The 19,904-nt window shown below is 37.1% G+C and overlaps 2 protein-coding genes across 5 annotated transcripts in view; both read left to right on the top strand.

The window, feature by feature from the left end:
• The window catches only part of afap1 (actin filament associated protein 1), a 51,887-nt gene extending 49,501 nt beyond the window's left edge, over positions 1–2,386 (top strand). For both annotated transcript variants that reach the window (XM_079594447.1, XM_079594446.1), the window contains exons 16-17: positions 77–241; positions 379–2,386. In XM_079594447.1, coding sequence (XP_079450573.1) covers positions 77–241; positions 379–405 — 192 coding nt within the window. In that variant the 3' untranslated portion in view covers positions 406–2,386. The remainder of the gene's footprint in view (positions 1–76; positions 242–378) is intronic.
• A 3,059-nt stretch (positions 2,387–5,445) lies between these two features.
• Positions 5,446–12,699, top strand: rab18a (RAB18A, member RAS oncogene family). 3 transcript variants are annotated; one of them, XM_079594445.1, is made up of 9 exons: positions 5,453–5,665; positions 6,133–6,188; positions 7,375–7,436; positions 7,735–7,807; positions 8,040–8,158; positions 8,431–8,497; positions 8,600–8,658; positions 9,594–9,736; positions 9,862–11,672. In XM_079594445.1, exons 1-8 carry the CDS (start codon positions 5,598–5,600, stop codon positions 9,690–9,692), a joined length of 603 nt encoding a protein of 200 aa, XP_079450571.1. In that variant the 5' UTR covers positions 5,453–5,597; the 3' UTR covers positions 9,693–9,736; positions 9,862–11,672. The 3 variants fall into 3 exon arrangements, with proteins under 3 accessions (XP_079450569.1, XP_079450571.1, XP_079450570.1); XM_079594444.1 differs by lacking the exon at positions 9,862–11,672 and having other exon boundaries at positions 9,594–9,835; XM_079594443.1 differs by lacking the exons at positions 8,600–8,658; positions 9,594–9,736 and having other exon boundaries at positions 5,446–5,665; positions 9,862–12,699.
• Positions 12,700–19,904: the final 7,205 nt, after the last annotated feature.

The raw sequence follows: 19,904 nt of genomic DNA, 5'->3' as shown, positions 1-19,904 counted from the left end.
ACTGTAGGTTTGTGTCGCGCTCAGTTCTTGGTGATAAAGAAAAGCAAGTATCAAAATGCCTCTTTTATGTCTTTAGTCTCCAGTGTTAATGAGGCGAACGGTGGACAACTCGCCCATCTCCAGCTGTGACACCAGTGACACTGAGACCTGCTCTCTGCCAGTCAACAGCGCGTCTCTGCTGCGCCGCCAGACACAACAGAAAGCCTCACCTGTGCGAGGACACGTCCTCAGGAAAGCCAAGGTCAGTAACTACATAACGCTTATTTTACACATCACATGTGTAATAAAAGCATGAGCCTCCAATTGCATTTACTTTAGAATGTTTACAGTGCATATATTTTCCCCTATGAACTCAATCTGTATTCTTTATTTTTGCAGGAATGGGAGATGAAATCCGGCACATAAGTTCTTTTCCTCCAACTTTTCACTTTCATTATCTATTTATTTAATTTTGTCCATATATGAGTGATGTTGAAATTGAATTGACTGAACCATAGACACTATTTTCCAGAATTAATTCTGGAAGACTGACTGAGTCCGGTGCCGTTTTATCATTTATCACATTGGACTATGTTCTGACTAGGGCTATTCATTTACATTTACATGTATCGGGTTTATTCAAAGCGACTTACAAATGAGGGGCCAACAGCAGTGCCACAATACCAAATTTCAGTAGTAAACTATAACAATACAAAAACACTACCATTCAAAAGCTTGGGGTCAGTAATACACACACACATATATATATATATCAATATATATGTCAAATATCAAATATCAATAATCAAATCAGTGTATTAGAATGATTTCTGAAGGATCATGTGACACTGAAGATTGGAGTAACGATGCTGAAAATACAGCTTTGCAACCACAGGAATAAACGTAATTTTAAAATATATTAAAAATAGAAACAGTTATTCTACATTGTAATAAGAAGAGATTTCTTTGTTATCATGACATGAACACAGAACATGTCAGATTATGGTCCATAACTTACAATCTAAATATTATGCGCGCAAAGCTCACTGGTCTCAGTTGGTAATCACTTAAAAGTCTATAAGTCTGTTTATTTCTTCAACAAGAAGCCATTAATGGAAGACAAAATCTCCAAGTATTTATTTGTAAATGTTTAAGTAAATATAAGCTTTTCTGTGTTTGTCTGTTGATGTTTAGTAATGCCTTTCATTTGGCTTCAAACTAGTTGCATCTATGTCTTAAGATAAATGTAAAATACAGAATGTGATCACTCAAAGCTTGTTCTTTTCAGAAAAAGTGTAATCTGTATGAAAGTATTTTACCAGCGTCGTCTCCTCCTCCTCGCTGTCTGGCCCATTATTTTCAATCCAGTGGTCAGGCCAAACTTTTGGCTATGGTAACAGCAGCCCATGGGGAACAGGGCAGCTCAGGCCAGGGTGTGGTCCTCTGTTGGCCGACTGCTCTGGAAACTGGGTCTGAAAGTACAGCACTTCCCCTCCACCGAACACACTGCATCCACTGCACTAAAACTGCAATGCGTCATACACTGACAGTTAAACATGCACTGTATGCTTGCTAGCACAAAGAAGCGTGCATACAGTATGTGAAGTTTCATTCAGTTGTTATTTGTGAGTGTGCAGGTGTGAGAGTTTGTAAGTAATCTATTTGCTTCCAAAAACCAAATGTTTGGTTGAACAAAAGAATGAAGAGTTCAGGCTGTAGCATCCTGATTTGTTTTGACGAATGAAAAGTCCAGTCACCTGACATACTGAAAATGGTGCTTTTTAAACAATGCTTAACCCGTTCACTCCTTATTCAGCCAGATCATGGAGTCTTTGTGCTTAATTTAGATATTAATGTTCAAGGCACATTTATAACTCTTTGTTTATTGTGCTGTAAAGTTCAGCTTTTGATTTGAGGCTACATATTTTCAAGCTACGCTACAGGGTCCTGTGTAAATATAATTTTTACTTTTTCTACTTGGGGGCCCATAGGTCTTTAGAGCTTTTCTTTATCCAGTCATTTTGTAAAAGTCAGCTCTGGATGAAACCTTGGTATGTAGAGAAATCTCTTTAGAAGTTATCTTTGTCTCCAGTTCAAAGTAGATGGGATGCTTCAATCTTTCTGCACAACTGCTTATTCTTTGGTTAGAGCGATTTACTGATTTGACACAGTAAAACTGTCAAATAAAACCTTTAGGTTGAGTCCGCTTTCAGCCTCACTTTGCATAAATAAAAGAATGTGGAATGTGAACAGTGTTGCTTTAAATGTCATGTTGCTTTGAGGTTTGGAGTAAAGACTGAATTGTTTGTTTTGCACCTTATGTATTACTCTTTTATTTTGCTGATGACTGTTGTCAACTTGGCAACAAAAGGACTGTATATAGAAATAAACTGCTTTTAAAAATGTGCTTGTATGTGTATGATATTGTTCCAACGTGTGTATTCACTGTAAATGCCGCGATACACCACAGCTGGCAACATTTTCATATTTATGAAACTTATTTACAGTCCCATTGACCTGGGGCCTTATGTATAAAACGTATATTTCATCCTAAAGTTTGCATATGCACAAAAGTTTTCAGATTCATTATAGAACCATGCGTAGCCTACGACACAGAACCTGCGCAAAATTCCCTTTATAAAACCCAGGCAGCCAGTAGCACCTCAATGCAGTACATAAGATCCAAGGGGCGGAGTTAGATCCAGATCCGATGGGCGGAGTTGGATCCAGATCCGAGGGGCGGAGTTGGATTTCCTCCCACTGCATTCTGATTGGTCGACAGGTTCCTAGCGTTTCTCACAGGTTCGCGTTTAAAGTCTGTGTAGAGAGAATGGTGTCGTCTAATTTAAGAACCTAATTTAATAACAAATGATCGTTGCGACGGAAGCGAATCAATCAAAACTAACTTTAGCTGGAAAATAATTGTATTAAAGAACCGCTATAAAGCCAAAACCATCTCCATTTCCTTAAATTATAAGTTTATCTCTGTAAAGCTGCTTTGAAACAACACTGTTAAAAGCGCTATATAAATTAAGATGATTTGACTTTTGACAGAAAAACAAACTTGCTGAAAACAAATCTTATTTAATGAAGTTAAAAAAGTTACAAACATTGTAGTTTGTACATTGTGTGAATGTGATTTTTTTTTTCATTTGGAAAAAGCGTTTCATTATAATCCAAAACAAAAAGATTGATTAAAAATTCTTACATTTCATCTTCCCTGAAAAGCATGTAGTTCCTTGTTACGCAAGAATAAATATATCTTAAAAAGAAATGTATTCTTTGATTGGCTGATCTTTTACCCCTCTCAGTAGTCCACATGCACTTTGATTTCAAATATTAAATCAAATATTATAATATTAATAAGTAGGCGCGTCTACTTTTGAGTAATATTAAATCAAGTTTAAATTCATGTAGAAAATATGTGTGCTTTTCCACTGATTATGCAACTGTAAGTGACTAAATTATAGCAGCACTAATTTTAAACTTATAAATGACTTCACAAGGGAATCTGACTTAATTTACATAACATAAGAGCATCTCACTTACAAAAATGCATGAACAATTCATTACCAGCACAATTAAATAGGGAAAAAAAACACGTTTATTAACACACTAGGTAAAACAGACATTTTGAAAACAGTAGGGAAACTTTGAAGGCAAAACATAAGGAAACTACATTGGGAGCACACGCAGAAATTACACAAACATTACAGGGAAACCACCGGACATTCACAATTAACGTTAACTATTCATCCTTTCAGGTCAGCACAGATCTGGCAGAACTCGCTGCAGAAGTCTGGGTGGGTGTCTTCACATATTATTTTGAAAAGTTCCCCCTTTCTTCCTCGACCTCCATATCCTGTGGGTTAGCAAAGAAAGCAAATATTTAAATGTTCATTATTTTTTTAAATGTTTTAATTCATCATTGAAAGTAAAACACTCCATGGCAACAACTAACAATGCATACCTGGAGTGCAGTGTTTGCCTAACCTGGCTAGTGGGTAGCATGGCTAACTAGATAGCTACCTGACAGACAACACCACATGTTAGCTTACCCTAGCTATAAACATATGAACATACCAACAGTATTATCCAAAGCTAATTAGTTTAGCTAAATAGATAGGCCACCTCTACACGTGCGTGCTAACGTTAACGCTACAAACGACCTAACTTGCCATTAATGGATGCCAGTTTAGCGGACTATTAAACATGTCTTGGTGTTATCAAAAAGTATGGACACTGTCAAAACTTTAACATATATTTAAGTGTGATCATTACTTAAAGACGCACACTAAATTATTAATCTATCTCGACTATATTAGTAATCAAAATGTAGACTTACATTGATGAGAGCAAACAATGGTGATCACCGATATGCTGGTTCATCTGGTGGTGGGGCTGGGGCGTGCAGGGGGCGAAGTATATATAGTGGGAGGAGTTGGATCTGGATCCAACTCCTCCCAGTGGATTTCATGTTCTGCAGTGAGGACCTTCTCCAGGCAGCAGCAGTAGATTGCGTACGTGCATCTCCTCCCCGAAATGACCATATATGGAGCTTAAAACGCCTCGTTTTACTAGTCTGCATAACGTCATCTGCATAATTGCCATTCCCATCTACGTCGTGATTATATTTTCTTCCAGCATTTTATAATCATATATAACATATGACATTATGAGGTAGCAGGCTATAAATGCAATTTGTGCAATTTTTAATAAATCCCGATATGTGCGTGGAAAATTGCCTACGCACATTTCATTTCAATGCAATTTTTGTGCAGATGCAACGTTTATACATCAGGCAGGCGCCAGTAGGCTACTCGGCCACGCCACCAAACTATTATATTAAAATTTTGCTCAGATTTTATTTCACAACGATCTAGTCACAGAGTCTAATAAGATGAATAAGATGTAAAGTTTCCTTTAATTCTGACAAACAGATCCCACACAGAAATTCTGGAGTCATTAAATAGTGAGTGATTTACACAGAACAATGGCGACCTCATGCGTACGTACGCAGATTAAACAATCAAAATAACTATTTTTAACATCTGTTTATCTGCCAATTTCTGCCAATTATGTATTTATTTGGGTAAAAACAATTATCATATTTTAACTCCTTACTGTGTATTTTATTTAGCAGTTAAAGTTTCTCACTCACACTGGCAATGACTGAAGTGCAGAATTTTCAGATTTGTCCATTTATGTGGCTGTGTCAACTGGTATAGATCTGTTACTTTTCTCATCGCTGAGAATGGATGGGTCAATCAGTATGAGACTTATTTTCAAATAAAGAGTTTTAAAATATATATATATATATATATATATATATATATATATATATATATATATATATATATATATATATATATATATAAATATCCATTTGTATGTTAGGTACAACATTCTGAAATGAACAGCGAGTGTACTTTGTAAATCGAACGGAAAACCTCCGCTAGAGGGCAGAACTGTGTTTCTCAAATGTTTACCAACGTCGAGAGATTTTACCGAAGAAGAGAGGAACGTTTAGCCCTCGAATCATAGTTTTCTCCTTCCATTTTAATATTTTATTACCATCGACAGTATTTTTTAGCACGCAGTGGAATTTTCCGGTAAAGATGAATGAGGATATTTTGACCACTCTGAAAATACTCATCATTGGAGAGAGCGGGGTGGGCAAATCCAGGTATGAGACTTAAAGTTTACAGATGTCAGCTGATAGAATAACAGCAACAACAACTCACACACTGCACGAGCTGCTTATTGAAACAATCTCACCTAGCTTTAGATCTCTAGCTTATTAAAACTATCACCTAGCTTTAAATCTCTATCTTATTAAAACCATCTCACCTAGCTTTAGATCTCTAACGTTAGCTTATTAGAACAATCTCACCTAGCATTGGGCTCTGAATGTTTGTAAATATTTTGATCTATTCATCTCAAATATATATATATATATATATATATATATATATATATATATATATATATATAGCCTATATATATATATATATATATATATATATATATATATAGATATATAGATATGCAGATTCAGATGTGGGCAACTTTGTTAAGTAAAGTAAAGTCTCTTTTGTAATGCTTTATACTAAGCTGCTAACCACATTTCCTTTCCCCTCCTCTCTCTCTCAGTCTTCTTTTAAGATTTACAGATGATACGTTTGATCCAGAAATTGGTGCAACAATTGGTAAGTGTGAAAAGGCATATATGACTATAAATAAGAGGCACAGCACACATAAAAACAGGTTTAAACAGTAGTATTCCCATCCTTTGTGGCTAAAAACAGACAGTCACATTGTGTTTTGAGTGTCTGATATGTAAAAAATAGGCTTTATACAATATATTACAAAATATAGCCTAGTATTATATGATTACTGTGCTTTAATTGCCATCTAGTTCTGTATGTGTTATTAATTGTTGACAGATCACAGACTTGTTTGTGCTGTGCATGAGGAGTTTCTTGGTATTTCATTTAGTTTAATTGTGCGTCTTTAATGTAATGAAAGCAACATCACAGCACACAGTGAAGAAGTCTCTGCTGGTCATACTTGACAAACAGCTTTGCTGGCATTGTTGAAATTCTGAAACTAAAAGTAAAATTTTAAATATTGAGAAAAGTATATTTATGCTTGCCAAATCCTGTTCAACAGCTACACTTTTCACTAGTGTCTTTACAATGAAGACCAATGTATAATCTACTGGTCCTTACCTTATATGTTGTGGAAATGAATGGGTTGCCAAAGCCGTGGCCGTCACTTTGACACATTTAGGTTGATGTGTGTTGGTGTGACTGCCGTTTTCTTTTCAAAGAACCCCCCAATCCAAACCAAACCACAGTCCAGATCTCCTTCTTTGGCTTCCTCTGGTAAATCTGTCAGTGCTGTGCTGAAATGCAGGAGTATTTCATGCCTCCAGATCTTTCATTCACAGAGCGCTGAGAGATTTATTCCCCTGTCAACTTTACACATACTTTCATTTTTCTTTTATAAATGTAAATCACTTATGTTTGTAAGTGATGTGGCTTTGTTGAGTGATGAGACAGGTGGTCGAGTCGTCCTATTTTCTTTTTTATCTGTATGCAATAAACCCACAATTCCCCATTCAGCTGTAAATTCTGGTCTTTCTAACTTTAGTCTCTCTGGGCTTGTTGCCTGACAAATATCTGGGTCCATCAAAAATTAAATCTGCCTCACTAAATATGTATGGTTTTACCATAAACCTCATAACGCATCTAGACTGTATTTCCATATATATATTTGAATTAGGCTATTTTAGATTTTTTTTACCTGTCCGAATTTGCTAATGTGTCTGTTTCACACACATAAACAACATTTTTTCAATGTGTTTTAAACTTACATTTATTTTCCATTAAGGTGTTGATTTTAAGGTGAAAACCCTGGCTGTGGATGGAAACAGAGCAAAGCTAGCAATATGGGTGAGTAGTCAACTATGTTCTGCCTTATGAGTTTAGAGGAGCACCGATTTACTTTTTTCCCCACTCATTTTGCTTGTTAGTTTATTAGACATATTTATTCTCCAGGAAAACAGGTATTAGTTTGGACATTACAGAATGGGACATGCATGTATAAACGGTTGGCTGTGTTTCACTAACATACCACAAGATGACAGTGTTGTTCTGTCCTTTATTCCCTAAAGGAAGTCTACGGTACTCTTTTCTTCTTCTTTTTTTAACACCATTTCACTTGAAGGCTGATTTTGTTTAATGTTTACAGGACACAGCAGGTCAGGAACGTTTTCGAACTTTAACACCCAGTTACTACAGAGGAGCTCAGGGTGTCATTCTGGGTAAGCAAGCACAAACAAAACTGTTTTTTTTCTCACAACTATACAATTTAAAAAAAACATGAAAACTTTATACTGCTTTATATTGATACAAAGTGTTTATGTTACCAGCACATTTACAGTCTGATAAAATTGAATGGTGTCAGAATTCTTGTTGCAATTTAAGCATACATCCAATTTAATGTGTACTTAACTATCACCTATTTAATGTTGTTGTCATATTGTGTCTTTTTAGTGTATGATGTCACTAGGCGGGAGACTTTTGCTAAGCTGGATAATTGGTTGACTGAGCTGGACACATACTGTACAAGAAATGACCTTGTCAAGATGCTTGTGGGAAACAAAATTGATAAGGTAAGTTACACTTTATGCATTTTAGTTTTTTTATACAGCTAATACAGACTTTCAATACATTGTCATATATTTCCCTTTGGTCTTTAAAACACCTGCCTGCACCTAGTTCCCAGTTCTCTGTGTTTGCTGTTTCAGCTTCATTTCTACACTGCTCTATATGCATCTACAGAAAAGTAGTAGTTATTCTGGATTAAATAATGGACATGGAAAAACCCTTCCTGTATTTGTAACTCTAATAAAAAACAATGACTGATTTTTCTCTCTTTGTGCAGGAAGACCGTGAGATAGAGCGAGACGAGGGTCTGAAGTTCGCTAGAAAACATTCCATGCTTTTCATAGGTGAGTTGTCCCTAGGATGTTCCCTTCATACGGTGATGAATTACTCATGAATCCTCATATTCCTTTGAATAGGAATACATTGCCCTTTTACTTTGGTTTCAGTTCCCATATTTCATTTCAAGATTCATCACCTTCACACATGGAAAAATCAGACTTTTGACGTAAGCTAGTTTATTCAACGGCCGTAATACACACAGGTTGCTATTTTTAAACACTTGGGCCCATTTGCTAAAAACAAAGATTATGTTATTTAATTGACAGATGGATTATTTGTATAAGTTGAGCATTCATTTATTATGACAGTAAATTCAAGTCAGACTTTTCAATGGTTCTGATTTATTTCTCATTTGAGCTTGTGTAATCGTAACAGTCCTGTATATGTATTTGTGGGTGACGTCCTGCATTCTTCTGCGCTGTGGGTTTGGTTTGTAAGTCATGTGACACGCCTCATGAGTGGGTATGTAAGCAGCAATCTGTCTGAATTAGCCGTGAAGCCCTCACACCAAATGAAATCTGCAGATGGACAATATGGCTGCAGCCCATGTGCTGGAGGCCAATGTTTCTTCTTCTTTTTTTCTCAAATTTAATGTTTCCTATCCCCTTCTACTTTCTACTGACTTATACTATTAAAAACCAAGTGCTTCTTGCACACCAAACTAAAAGTCAGTAAGGTATTTTTTTAAAGAAATTAACACTTTTATTCAGCAAGATTCCTGACAGAATGTATCATTGTTTCCACAAATATCTTAAGCAGCACAACTATCTTCAACATTGATAATAGGAAATGTTTCACCAATAAATCAGCCTATTAGAATTATTTTAAAATGAAACTTCTTCATCGTTGTCTTCAAATGAATAAATTACATCTAAACACTTTTTTTTAAAAATAGAAAACAGTTATTTTACATTTGACTATTTAACAGTAGTACTGTTTCTCTGATCAAATAAATGCAGTCTTGGTGAGCATAACAGACTTCTTTCAAAAACATAAAAATCTTACAGACCAAAACTTTAAAACTGTGTGTGTGTGTGTGTGTGTGTATATATATATCTGTACAATACATTGTTTTATACTTTTTTTTGTTTTTTGTTACAGTGTCTAATTCTTTTTTGGAGTGACAATCATAAAATGGATTTATTATGGACTTATATCTCTGCTGGTGCCTTTGACGTCACAACTCAGGATAGTCGCTAGTGAATGTTTTTGTGGTGATATCATCCAATCAGCATTGTCATGATGTAATTTTCCTGTGGCTCCCTAGATATTGGTCTCATGTCATAGATTTCTCTAGGTGATATAGTCTGTGTAGTGTTTGTACACTTGTCTCACTCTCTCACTCTCTCTCTCTCGCTCGCTCATGCAGAGGCCAGTGCTAAGACGAGGGATGGTGTTCAATGTGCATTCGAGGAGCTGGTGGAGAAAATCCTGCAGACTCCTGGCTTGTGGGAGAGCGTGCACAAGACAAGAGGAGTTGCCCTGTCTGAACTCTCTCAAACTGGTCAAGGAGGCTGTGGGGGATATTGCTCACTTCTCTAACCCACAAACCGGTGTCTAAACAGTGCAGGTTAGATTAGTTAACACACACACACACAAGTACACAAGCAAAGTTGTCATAAGCAAACAGTCATGTCACATGCTTAAAGCATTGATCATTTAACAGAGCCACACATACAAGGATGCTGGCTGGAAAACTTTATAAGCCTTTGAGGGACCTTTGCCTTTTTTTAGGGATGAAATTCATTTAAAGAACTCTATTGACGGCATGCTCATCGTTTGTATTCAGGAGGGGGATAAAAAAGCTTGATTACTCCATTATACCTCAGATCAGTTTGCTTTTTGGTTTGTATATTTCTCGCAATGTTTTACTTTGTTTTGTCCCAGTGCCTGTGTTTCTTATTTAGTGAGAGGTAAACACTCATCAGTCTAACTCGACCTTTCAAACTGCTGGAATAAGACCTCAGTAGAACACAGATTTCCATCAACATGCCCTCGCTTGATGTCTGCAACATGCGGAACACCATTCTGTCTTTATCTGTCTATCTTTGCATCCCACTTTTTCCTACTGTCAGTCACTTGTTAACTCTCTTTCCTCTCTCTCGCTACATGTATCTGTCTTCAATTCCGTTCTGTCTCTGTTTCTCCACGTCCCTCAGTCTCTACAGAATAATAGAGTTACCAAGGTTTTGGATCTGTTTTACTACTTTTATTGACTCGGACCGCCCACCTTAAAAACATGTTTATAATCTAAATCAAACCGATTGGCACAATTAATCTCTATTACACGCGTAAAAACAGGGTAAAAAATAACTAGAATAGAGAGGAATCGATGGAAAAGGTTCATTTCTTTCTGTTCGCCTGCAGACTCATGGACACTGTAACACTTACTGTCCTGACATGTCTGTCCATCTCAGAGAAAGGAAAAAAATGTTTAAAAATCCTTCGAGCGAGTCATTGGGGTGTGACTATAGATGGCTGGTTTTCACACACACAAATGGAACAAAAGAACAAATTTAGAAATAATAAATGTTCCCCCAAAAAATGTATGACACTTAATAGCGATGCCAAATGAATATTTCCATTCTCCTGGTTTAATCTGGACTATGGACTATTCGATCTGGACTATTTAGTCTGTTCTGTTTGTTTTAGAGAAACGTCCAGGGGGTCACAGATGTCTAGTCTTGTATTCATTGCTTAAAAACTGGGTGGTAAAGTCCTCAGTTTCAAAAAGTGTGTGGCACATGTGCAAGGAAACGCTGGGTTTGTATGTACACCCACAGAGAATTCCAAATTTTTAGCATTTATGCATTCCTTTTTATTTGTTTAAAAAAAAAATGCTGATTATTAGATTATATATGTATTGTATAGTTTCCAGATGCATGCAATGATGTCTTCTGTCTTTTAGGGCAGTTATGTAATAGTGTATTTTTTAACCATTCACTACATATCAAAATGCTCCCATATGAGTTACTTGACTTGAGGACTTTAATTTTGAATGAATCACATTTTTCTGTGTTATAGATATCTGTATGTACGTTATTGCTATTCAGCACTAAATCCAAAAACCATAATACACAAGAATGCATTTACCGTACACAATATTGCATACTGTTATTGCACATGAATTGCTGTATGTAAATATTTGCAAAAAATGCTCATAAATACATTGTAATGTTGATGTTTGACTCTCCTCACTATAATGCTGAACTTGAAATGACAATATTTTGTCTTTGAATACTCTTCTCTCTCTCTTTCACTTTCTCTCATACCTTTTCCAGCAGTGAGTTCTTGTTAAATATGACCCACCACAGGAATGTATCTCCAGGCCTCTGTGATTTCACCGTTTCCCGTTACATTTCTGTGTGAACACTGTAGTGACTGAAGTGTTTGCTTATTCACATGTTCAGACGGCATCTTCATATGGTTTCTGCACCCGTCTGATGTGATGAAGCCAAATGATTGTATTTGGACAGAGAGGCAGGTCCGGTAACCATAGTGATTACAGGTTTTTCACCGTGGATATGTCTTCAGAGCCGGTTGACCAAGAGGTGTGTAATTCCTAGTTGAAAAATGAAGGCATAGCTGAAAAATCTTCTTGAATTAAATTCACATTTTGAAGAAAGCATGTGTCGATCATACATTAATGGCGATTTGTGGTGTCCATACGGTATTGTCTTTATATGACTGGCGGTACATGCTATAGTCCTGTAATTCAGTATGTTATATTTCCTCCAGAGTCTTCCCTAAATGCTTCCACCTGCCAGTTTCACCTTTCTCTTGGATCAGGAACGGATATTCCAGGCGCAATATTATAATTGCATAATATAATACTGAGGCCTAATTACGCTGCTGGTTAGGGTAGTTTAAAAGCCTGGTTTGGACCAGTATTCTGGGGATCAGTGTCCAAAATTCGACTTTTGGGAGACCATCCATATTGCTCTTTTCAGGTAAAGCGTATTTATCGACTTTGGTTTGGAATCTTCTTAGGCCCCTGTCTTGAGTTTTTAACATTGCATTTTTTTCTGGCTTCCTCGACAGTGGAGTCAGGCTATGTAAGGTTGTTGTTGTTGCTGCATTATCTACACTTAATTTGGGGAGAAATTTGTGGAATTTCATGGAAAGAGTTTATAAATTCCCAGAGCTGGGAATACTACACTCTTAGTTGTATCTGCATAATAAACAAATAAAGAGTTAGTTAACTTACAAATCAAAATTCTGTCATCATTTACTCACACTAAAGTTGTTTCAAACCTGTATTTTTTCTTCTGCTCGACACATAGGAAGATATTTTGAAGAATGTCGGTAACCCGGCAGTTGATGGACCCCATTGACTTCCATAGTAGGAAAAAAATATGGAAGTCAATGGGGTCCATCAACTGTTACCGACTGTAGCAAGGTAAGTAATTCAGGGAAGTCGAATGTTCAAACAAACTTTAATAGGATACAAACACAAAATGAAAGTAAATACTGTATCCCCTCACTGATGACTACCCCCTTTCACTACACATAAAAGTCCAGGCCCGGTCCTCTCGTCCTTCACTGTCGACTCGTCACTCCTCCTTTAATGATTCAGTAGCTCCTCCGTGCCGTGATATGAGGCCTGAGTGGCGCGCACTCGCGCAGGTGACGCTCGTTAGTAATCACACCACCTCACCGGCCTCGCGTCGTTCTCTCACAGCCCTCGGCCTCGCCACACCGACATTCTTCAAAATATCTTACTTTGTGTTCAGCAGAAGAAAGAAATTAATACAGGTATGAAACAACTTGAGGGTGAGTAAATGATGATAGAATTGCCCCTCTTAATTGAACTATTTCTTTAGGGTGCTGTAGATCTTTGTAAATGATCCCTTCAATTTTTTTGTCATTTCCACAACAAAAATTAAATGTAGGCTAATCTGTTTTAGTCTGACTAAACTTGCATCTTAATTTAGTCTGCGAAAATAACATTGATCATGATCATTGGCATCATTTGTGCAGAAGCAATAAGCTGTAATATTAATTTTATGTGTATCTCGTATCATGTAGGCTATGTGTTAGCGGAAGTTAACCCATTAACAAAGTGCTTCAGTTTACCGCTCTTTATTCACTGTTGCCTCAGCTCATGCAGCTCAAGCAGTTCAATCCCCAACATTAATGATAATCATTCTTACTAGATTTTTCTTCATCAAGAAACATTGTTAGTGTATTGTTAATATCCAGCGTTGTTTGTTTTTCCTCATCTCATATATTTATTTTCATATCTGTTAACTCTTTATCAATGACAACTGTCAGTAATTTAGCTGGTGAGATTAACACTGCTGTCGTTTAAATCTGTGTATGAAGACTGTAGAAGATCAGTGGGTTCTGTTTTCCAGACACTGTTCGCTCATTTCACCAAACTCGCTTATATCTGTACATTTCTGTCTAGGCCATCAGCCCATGTCTCATTAACCATGGTCTTTTATGCTTTCTTTCCCCCTCTCTCTCGTGCATGGCTCAGTGCTCAGACGGCCTCTCTGTGGGCTCATCGCACTGTCCTGCGTGAGATCATTATGAGACTGCAATAGTGGTTTCAAAAGGTGTCGAGTTCCCTAAAAATCACTGCGTTTGGCCTACTCGCACGCCCTGTTCTCGTTATCAGTTTGATTGATATGCCGTGTCGGTCGGGGGAACACAGCCAAAGCAGTTGTGGGTCGGAGGATGGCTTGCGGAAAGTACACGAAGGGTCAGGGTTTAGCCATGATTTCGGAATCTGTATTTCACTCTAGAGGCACATTTAGCGCATCGTGCTGTGTATAAACCAAAGGAACATTTTCATTAGAGTTATACGGTAACTGCATCTTAATGTGTGGTGAAATGCAGGGGTTTCTTTGTACCACGGATCCTCTAGTTATTGATGGCATATTTGGCCAGATTTGAAGCCTCAGTTAAGCGTGACATTGGTCTGAAAAGCAATTTGCTTGGCTGCAATCCATTTTCAAATCCAGAATGAGAGACTATCTGGATCTGAAACAGTATTTATGTTAAGGATCAAGTTGATTAGAAAAGTCTGTGGTAATGCATGTAATTTTTTGCAATAATCCTCTGCGACTGTCATAATCAATTGCTTTCAAGTGTTTAAAATGCAGGAACTGTTCGAATAACCACAGTTTATTCTTTCTTGATGATTAGCTCTTCTGACTAGTTGGCAAGTTCATGGAAGTTCATATTGGTCATAGTGCAGTTCCTTCATACTCAACCTAAACTCACAAGCTGTGTGTGGCCTTTCAATGACATTATTGCACCTCAGTCTCACTTATACGAAATTGTTATTTTAACAAGTTTTGGTTGGATGCAATAACTTTCAGTATCACTAAATTACTTTTAGTACAACACCTTGTCACTGACTGGGGCAGTACCCTTAAAGGAACACTCCGACTTTTTGGGACTTTAGCCTATTCAACTTATCCCCCAGAGTTAGATAAGTCCATACATACCTTTTTCATCTCCGTGCGTGCTATAAGTCTGTTTGATGCACCCACCGCTAGCCTAGCTTAGCACAAAGACTCGATGTAAATGGTTGCAGCTAGCATACTAATCCAAATAAGTGACAAAATAACGCAAACATTTTCCTATTTACATGTTGTGATTTGTATAGTCACAGAGTGTACAAAAAACAAAGGCAGCAAGACGATGACGACACAACTAAGCAGTTTGTTTATATCCATATATACCTTTGACCCTCATGTTTATCTTGCACAAACGGCAATAGTCGCTGAACGTCATTGTTTACACAAAAATATCTTACCCATCGTCTTCTTCCTTGTCTAATTTCTGTCGCTCTACATACGTCATCTGGTATAATGGAAACGATTGGCTATGAGCTACGTACAGGCGCTTTTGATAGACATTCTTAGCACCCAATAAACGGCACCGGGCATTCGTAAACCACGCCTCAAATACGAGAAAATGCACATGTGGTTCCCAGACCCAAGTCTCAACGAGAATTGGGTCTGGTGTTAGCCAGGCTAGCTTGCAACACCAAGGACATGGGTTCGATTCCCAGGAAAAGTAAGAACTGATAAGAATGTAAAATGTGTACCTTGAAATGCAATATAAGTCGCTTTGGATAAAAGTGTCTGCTAAATGTAAGTAAGGGATTGCTCTTAATTTTTCTGTAATTTAAAAAGTTACTTCTGATATAATTTCATTAAACACTGTTTAGACTATAGAACAATTCTATATAAAACAGTGTATTTAACATACAAATTTTATGTTAAAATGTTTGGTTTTAATGTAACCTCTCTTTAAATCCACTGGTCAGTTCAACAATAATTTATACAATTGAATATTGTTTATTTGGAAGGATCAAACGTGCAGTTTTGTGTCTCCTTGTATTGATCAACTGGCCGAGGTTGATATGGGATTTAGAAAGTAATTAGTTATTTAAAAAAATATTTTTTTAGAATTTATACTTTTATAATATAAAAGTAATACTTAACATAAAACATAATACTTTTTTAGAGCGAGTAACAGTAATCTAATTACACTGTTAAAGATGTAATTGGTAGCTAGTAGTATCTTACCCAACTCTGCTTAGCAGTCATTTCAGATAAAATGCACCTTTTTATTGAACTTTTCTTTGTTGGCTGCTGCTTACCAACAAAATGTTTGGCCAGTTATTTTAGGCTTAATTTCATTAACACACAGTTGAGAAACTTAAGCAGATATAAGACGATAAAAATGAGTAAGAACATTCAGAGAGCTATTTTAAACGTACTGTATGAAGAAGCTCACTGTCTGGTCTCTGATTTCAATCTTTAAAACAAACTTTTGAATTCCAATTTTCTGCTCCGGACAGATGGCGATCCTGGCTGTGAGATCCGTTGCACACAATTTACACTTGGCTGGACTGTCCACGCTCTCAGATCAGTTTCCAATCTCTATATTTGACAGAGCTCTGACATCCAGAAACCCAATTCTGCTTTCTTCTCTTTCCTCACCTTTTGTCTTCCAGACAAATGGGCAACAGTGCTTTCCCCATCAATAAAAAGGAAATTAATAACGCTGTCTAAATTCCATAATGCAAATATCTACCGCATGAATACTGACGTGACCGTGACCATCCGTCTTCTGCCCCTCGCGTATTGATTTAGTGGTGATGGAAAATAAAAGGCCCTATGTTGAAAGGAAAAAGGGTCCTTTGCTCTCAAAGTCAGTTTTTAGCACAAAGCTAAGTGGGCACATGGGAGGCCAGAGTATGAATTAGTGGCTTCATTCATCTTTAGCAGATCTGTGGTTTTCAGTGTGCTCCCATATGACATCCCGTTGGCCTGGGTCCGCTCAGTGGGATTCCTGTAGCATTCTGTCATTCACTCCACATGTACATGCACACATAAAGACTACCAGATTGACTACTACAGTATAGAGCGCTGTAGCCACAGGCTTCTATAATAAACTAATCACATTGTATCAACACACGCAGGGTGTACGTTTTCCTCAAGCAGAAGAGGCAATGCCATGGAAAAACCGCATGTTTCACTGAGACAGTCCCTTTTCTGTGTTCCTGAGGAATGAGCGGAAAGAGGATGACATTCTGGTGGACCTACGGGTCATATGATTGGCACACGCAGTAACAGACTCTCTGTTTTGTGTAAATAATCTTGCCTTGTGAAATAATTGTAGTATTTATTTCTCTTTGACTGTCTGATCTGGCGCACTTGGACGCGTCGATGAGTTGAAGGCACAGAATTGCCTGAAATTTCATGGATGGATGTTTCAATAGCCAGTCTCTGTTGGAATATAATGTGGAACCCATCAAATTGTGTAATACTGGTGGACTTAAAAGTAGCAGTAAATCACTACTATGTTTTTACATGTCTGTCCCAGGTTGCAGATAACCTGTCTGTTTTTACACACCGCCCCTAACAGGCCAGTCTGATTTAACTGCACCAGATTTAAACCCTTTCACTTTAGTGCACTTGTTAATGCGCAAACTATGATTTGTTGGCTCATTGAAAATGTTTTACCCTGTACGGTACAAAAAAATAGAGCTAATGATTAATGCTTTTCTGAGCGTGTAGTGAGTGCCAGTAGTTCTTTCTTACACTTCTGGCTTTAAAAGTGCAAAAGCAGCCCTGTTTTGAGATGCTTTCGACTACACTGCTGGAGGTCTCAAGTCTGATTTCACCTTTGGCAAAGTTCAGCGCTAAAATGTTTACATTTGGCCAATCAAGCTCTAGACAGTAGCGCCTACACTAGAGTGAGGTCATACGTGCTCTGAGCTCACAGTCCTGCCACCAGCAGCTTTATTATAAGACTACAGCACATAACAGACCAGGTGGGCCGTCATATCCCTCCTTCACATCCCAGCAGCCCTTTCTACACCTGATATTACCATTTCAAGTGTTTCCTGTGAGCAGAAAGTCTCTAACTACATCATTATGCGTGTAGCCTTATGTTAGTGTAATGCTTCATTTTAAAAGTAAAATAAAGCATACAAAGTAAAATAAAATAGCTAAAGTCAGTGCACTATTGCTTTCAAATGTACTCCATTTTAGTCATAAGATTTTAAAAAAAGTTTAAAACCTGTTTTAGATCAGTGCTTGATTGACAGGTTAGTAGGCGGTCGCCGGTCCAGTTATCTGAAACGCATTAGGACTCAAATATGATGTGGCCACATGTTTCACAAATTGTTTTGTAGAATTTTTAGCACTGAACACTTGCGATTTGATCACCCAACATGGATGTTGATACCAGGTGTAAACTGGGTCAAAGAAGCAGTTGTCCGAAACAATATTCGAAGCCACCATATAGGTATATGATATAGAAATCTATAGGAGTGTAATAAAATATGATTTCAGTGTATTTTTTTTTTTTTTTTTTTTTTTTAGCATTTTAATTTAGATTAATAATAATATATTAATAAAAATACTTGGAATGCATCGGTAGGATTTTTTTTGGCTGATAATGATTTTAACAATTATTGACCGATATTTGTCACTTGTTCTCTTATTTGAACTTTTGTCATTAAAGGATGTATCAGCGATTTCAGGCCCAAAAATAAATGATCATATTCATCTAATCTTTCCTAACGATCCGCTAGCTGCCCGCCCCATAAGCATGCCGTCAAACGCGTCTCTGTAGGCAGCCTAGGCTCTGAGATCTGCAAACAAAAACAATTGCCTTTACCAACCACTCAAAACCAAAATAAATAGTGTTCAACCAATCACCGACAGGGGCTGGTTGTTGTGAGGGCTGAGTGCACAAGCGCAAAACCTCACAACACCCAGCCCCTGTCTGTGATTGGTTGAGCACTGTTTATTTTGGTTTTGAGTGTTTGTGAAACCATTTGTTTTTGTGTGCAGATCTCAGAGCCTAGGCTGCCTACAGAGACGCGTTTTTTTGACAGCTTGCTTATGGGGCGGGCAGCTAGCGGATCGTTAGGAAAGATTAGATGAATATGATCATTTATTTTTGGGTCTGAAATTCGCTGATACAACCTTTAATAGATAGTGTTTTGATCCATGTTTTGGATTAATGCATACATTAAGTTATACTTGCTAGTTTATTGCTGCATGATCAAATAATTTCTAATGAACGGATTGGATTAATTTTACATTCAGCAGGCCAGCATAAATGCATAAATGATGCAACAGAACAAAGATGCATTATGAAAACAGTGCTTTTTAGGTTTGACAGTAGTTTCCAGTAGAATAACATTGCATATTCTTCACTATAAATGAAATGCATATTAAAGTTACAAAATTTATTTAGTCAAGAGTAGTGAGCGAATATTATTATTATTCTTGTCTTTTGTTGTTTGATTAACAATAAAATTCAGACCGCAGCGCAGCAGGAATATCAGGCTGCTGTCACTTTAAGAGCTGCAAGGATCCAATATTAAAAGGGCGTTTTATTTCTCAGCTGTTTACATTAATTTAAGACATTTTGTTTCAGCAAACATTTAATTATTTTGCCCAGAAAAAACTTTTGATTATGCAACAGACATTATACAGCTCAGTGCCTTCAAGCAGTTAATTAATAAACCATCAGTTTGTTATATCTGTCTTTTTTCATGCTATAGCCAATTATGCCGAATGGTTGTAAAAAAAATTTTTTTAAATGGGCGATAAATAGGTGCAGCTGTAAAAAATACTTTCAAGTCATCCTGCGCCCCCCTTAAAAGTTTTCTGAGGCCCCGGCCCCCTAGTTAAGGGGTAAATATTATCGCTTATACTTTTTTTTTTTTTTTTTGCTTGTGCTTGCTTACTTAATTTCAGATACCCTGTTAAATGTCAGCCCAATACTTTAATCAAAAGTCTGCACCTCTCGGATTCTTCAATCTCAAATGTCAAAATCAAAGCCTCTAGATTCTTGAATATCAGTAAAAGAGCTCCTAAACAATGGCTAGTGTGCTCCAAAAAGGAAAACTCGCGTTATGCTGTCAGT

This window comes from Phoxinus phoxinus (genome assembly GCF_949152265.1).
Source record: "Phoxinus phoxinus genome assembly, chromosome: 21".
Taxonomy (NCBI): domain Eukaryota; kingdom Metazoa; phylum Chordata; class Actinopteri; order Cypriniformes; family Leuciscidae; genus Phoxinus; species Phoxinus phoxinus.
Note: the sequence above shows the minus strand (reverse complement) of the source record. Positions and strands in the feature narration are given on the sequence as shown.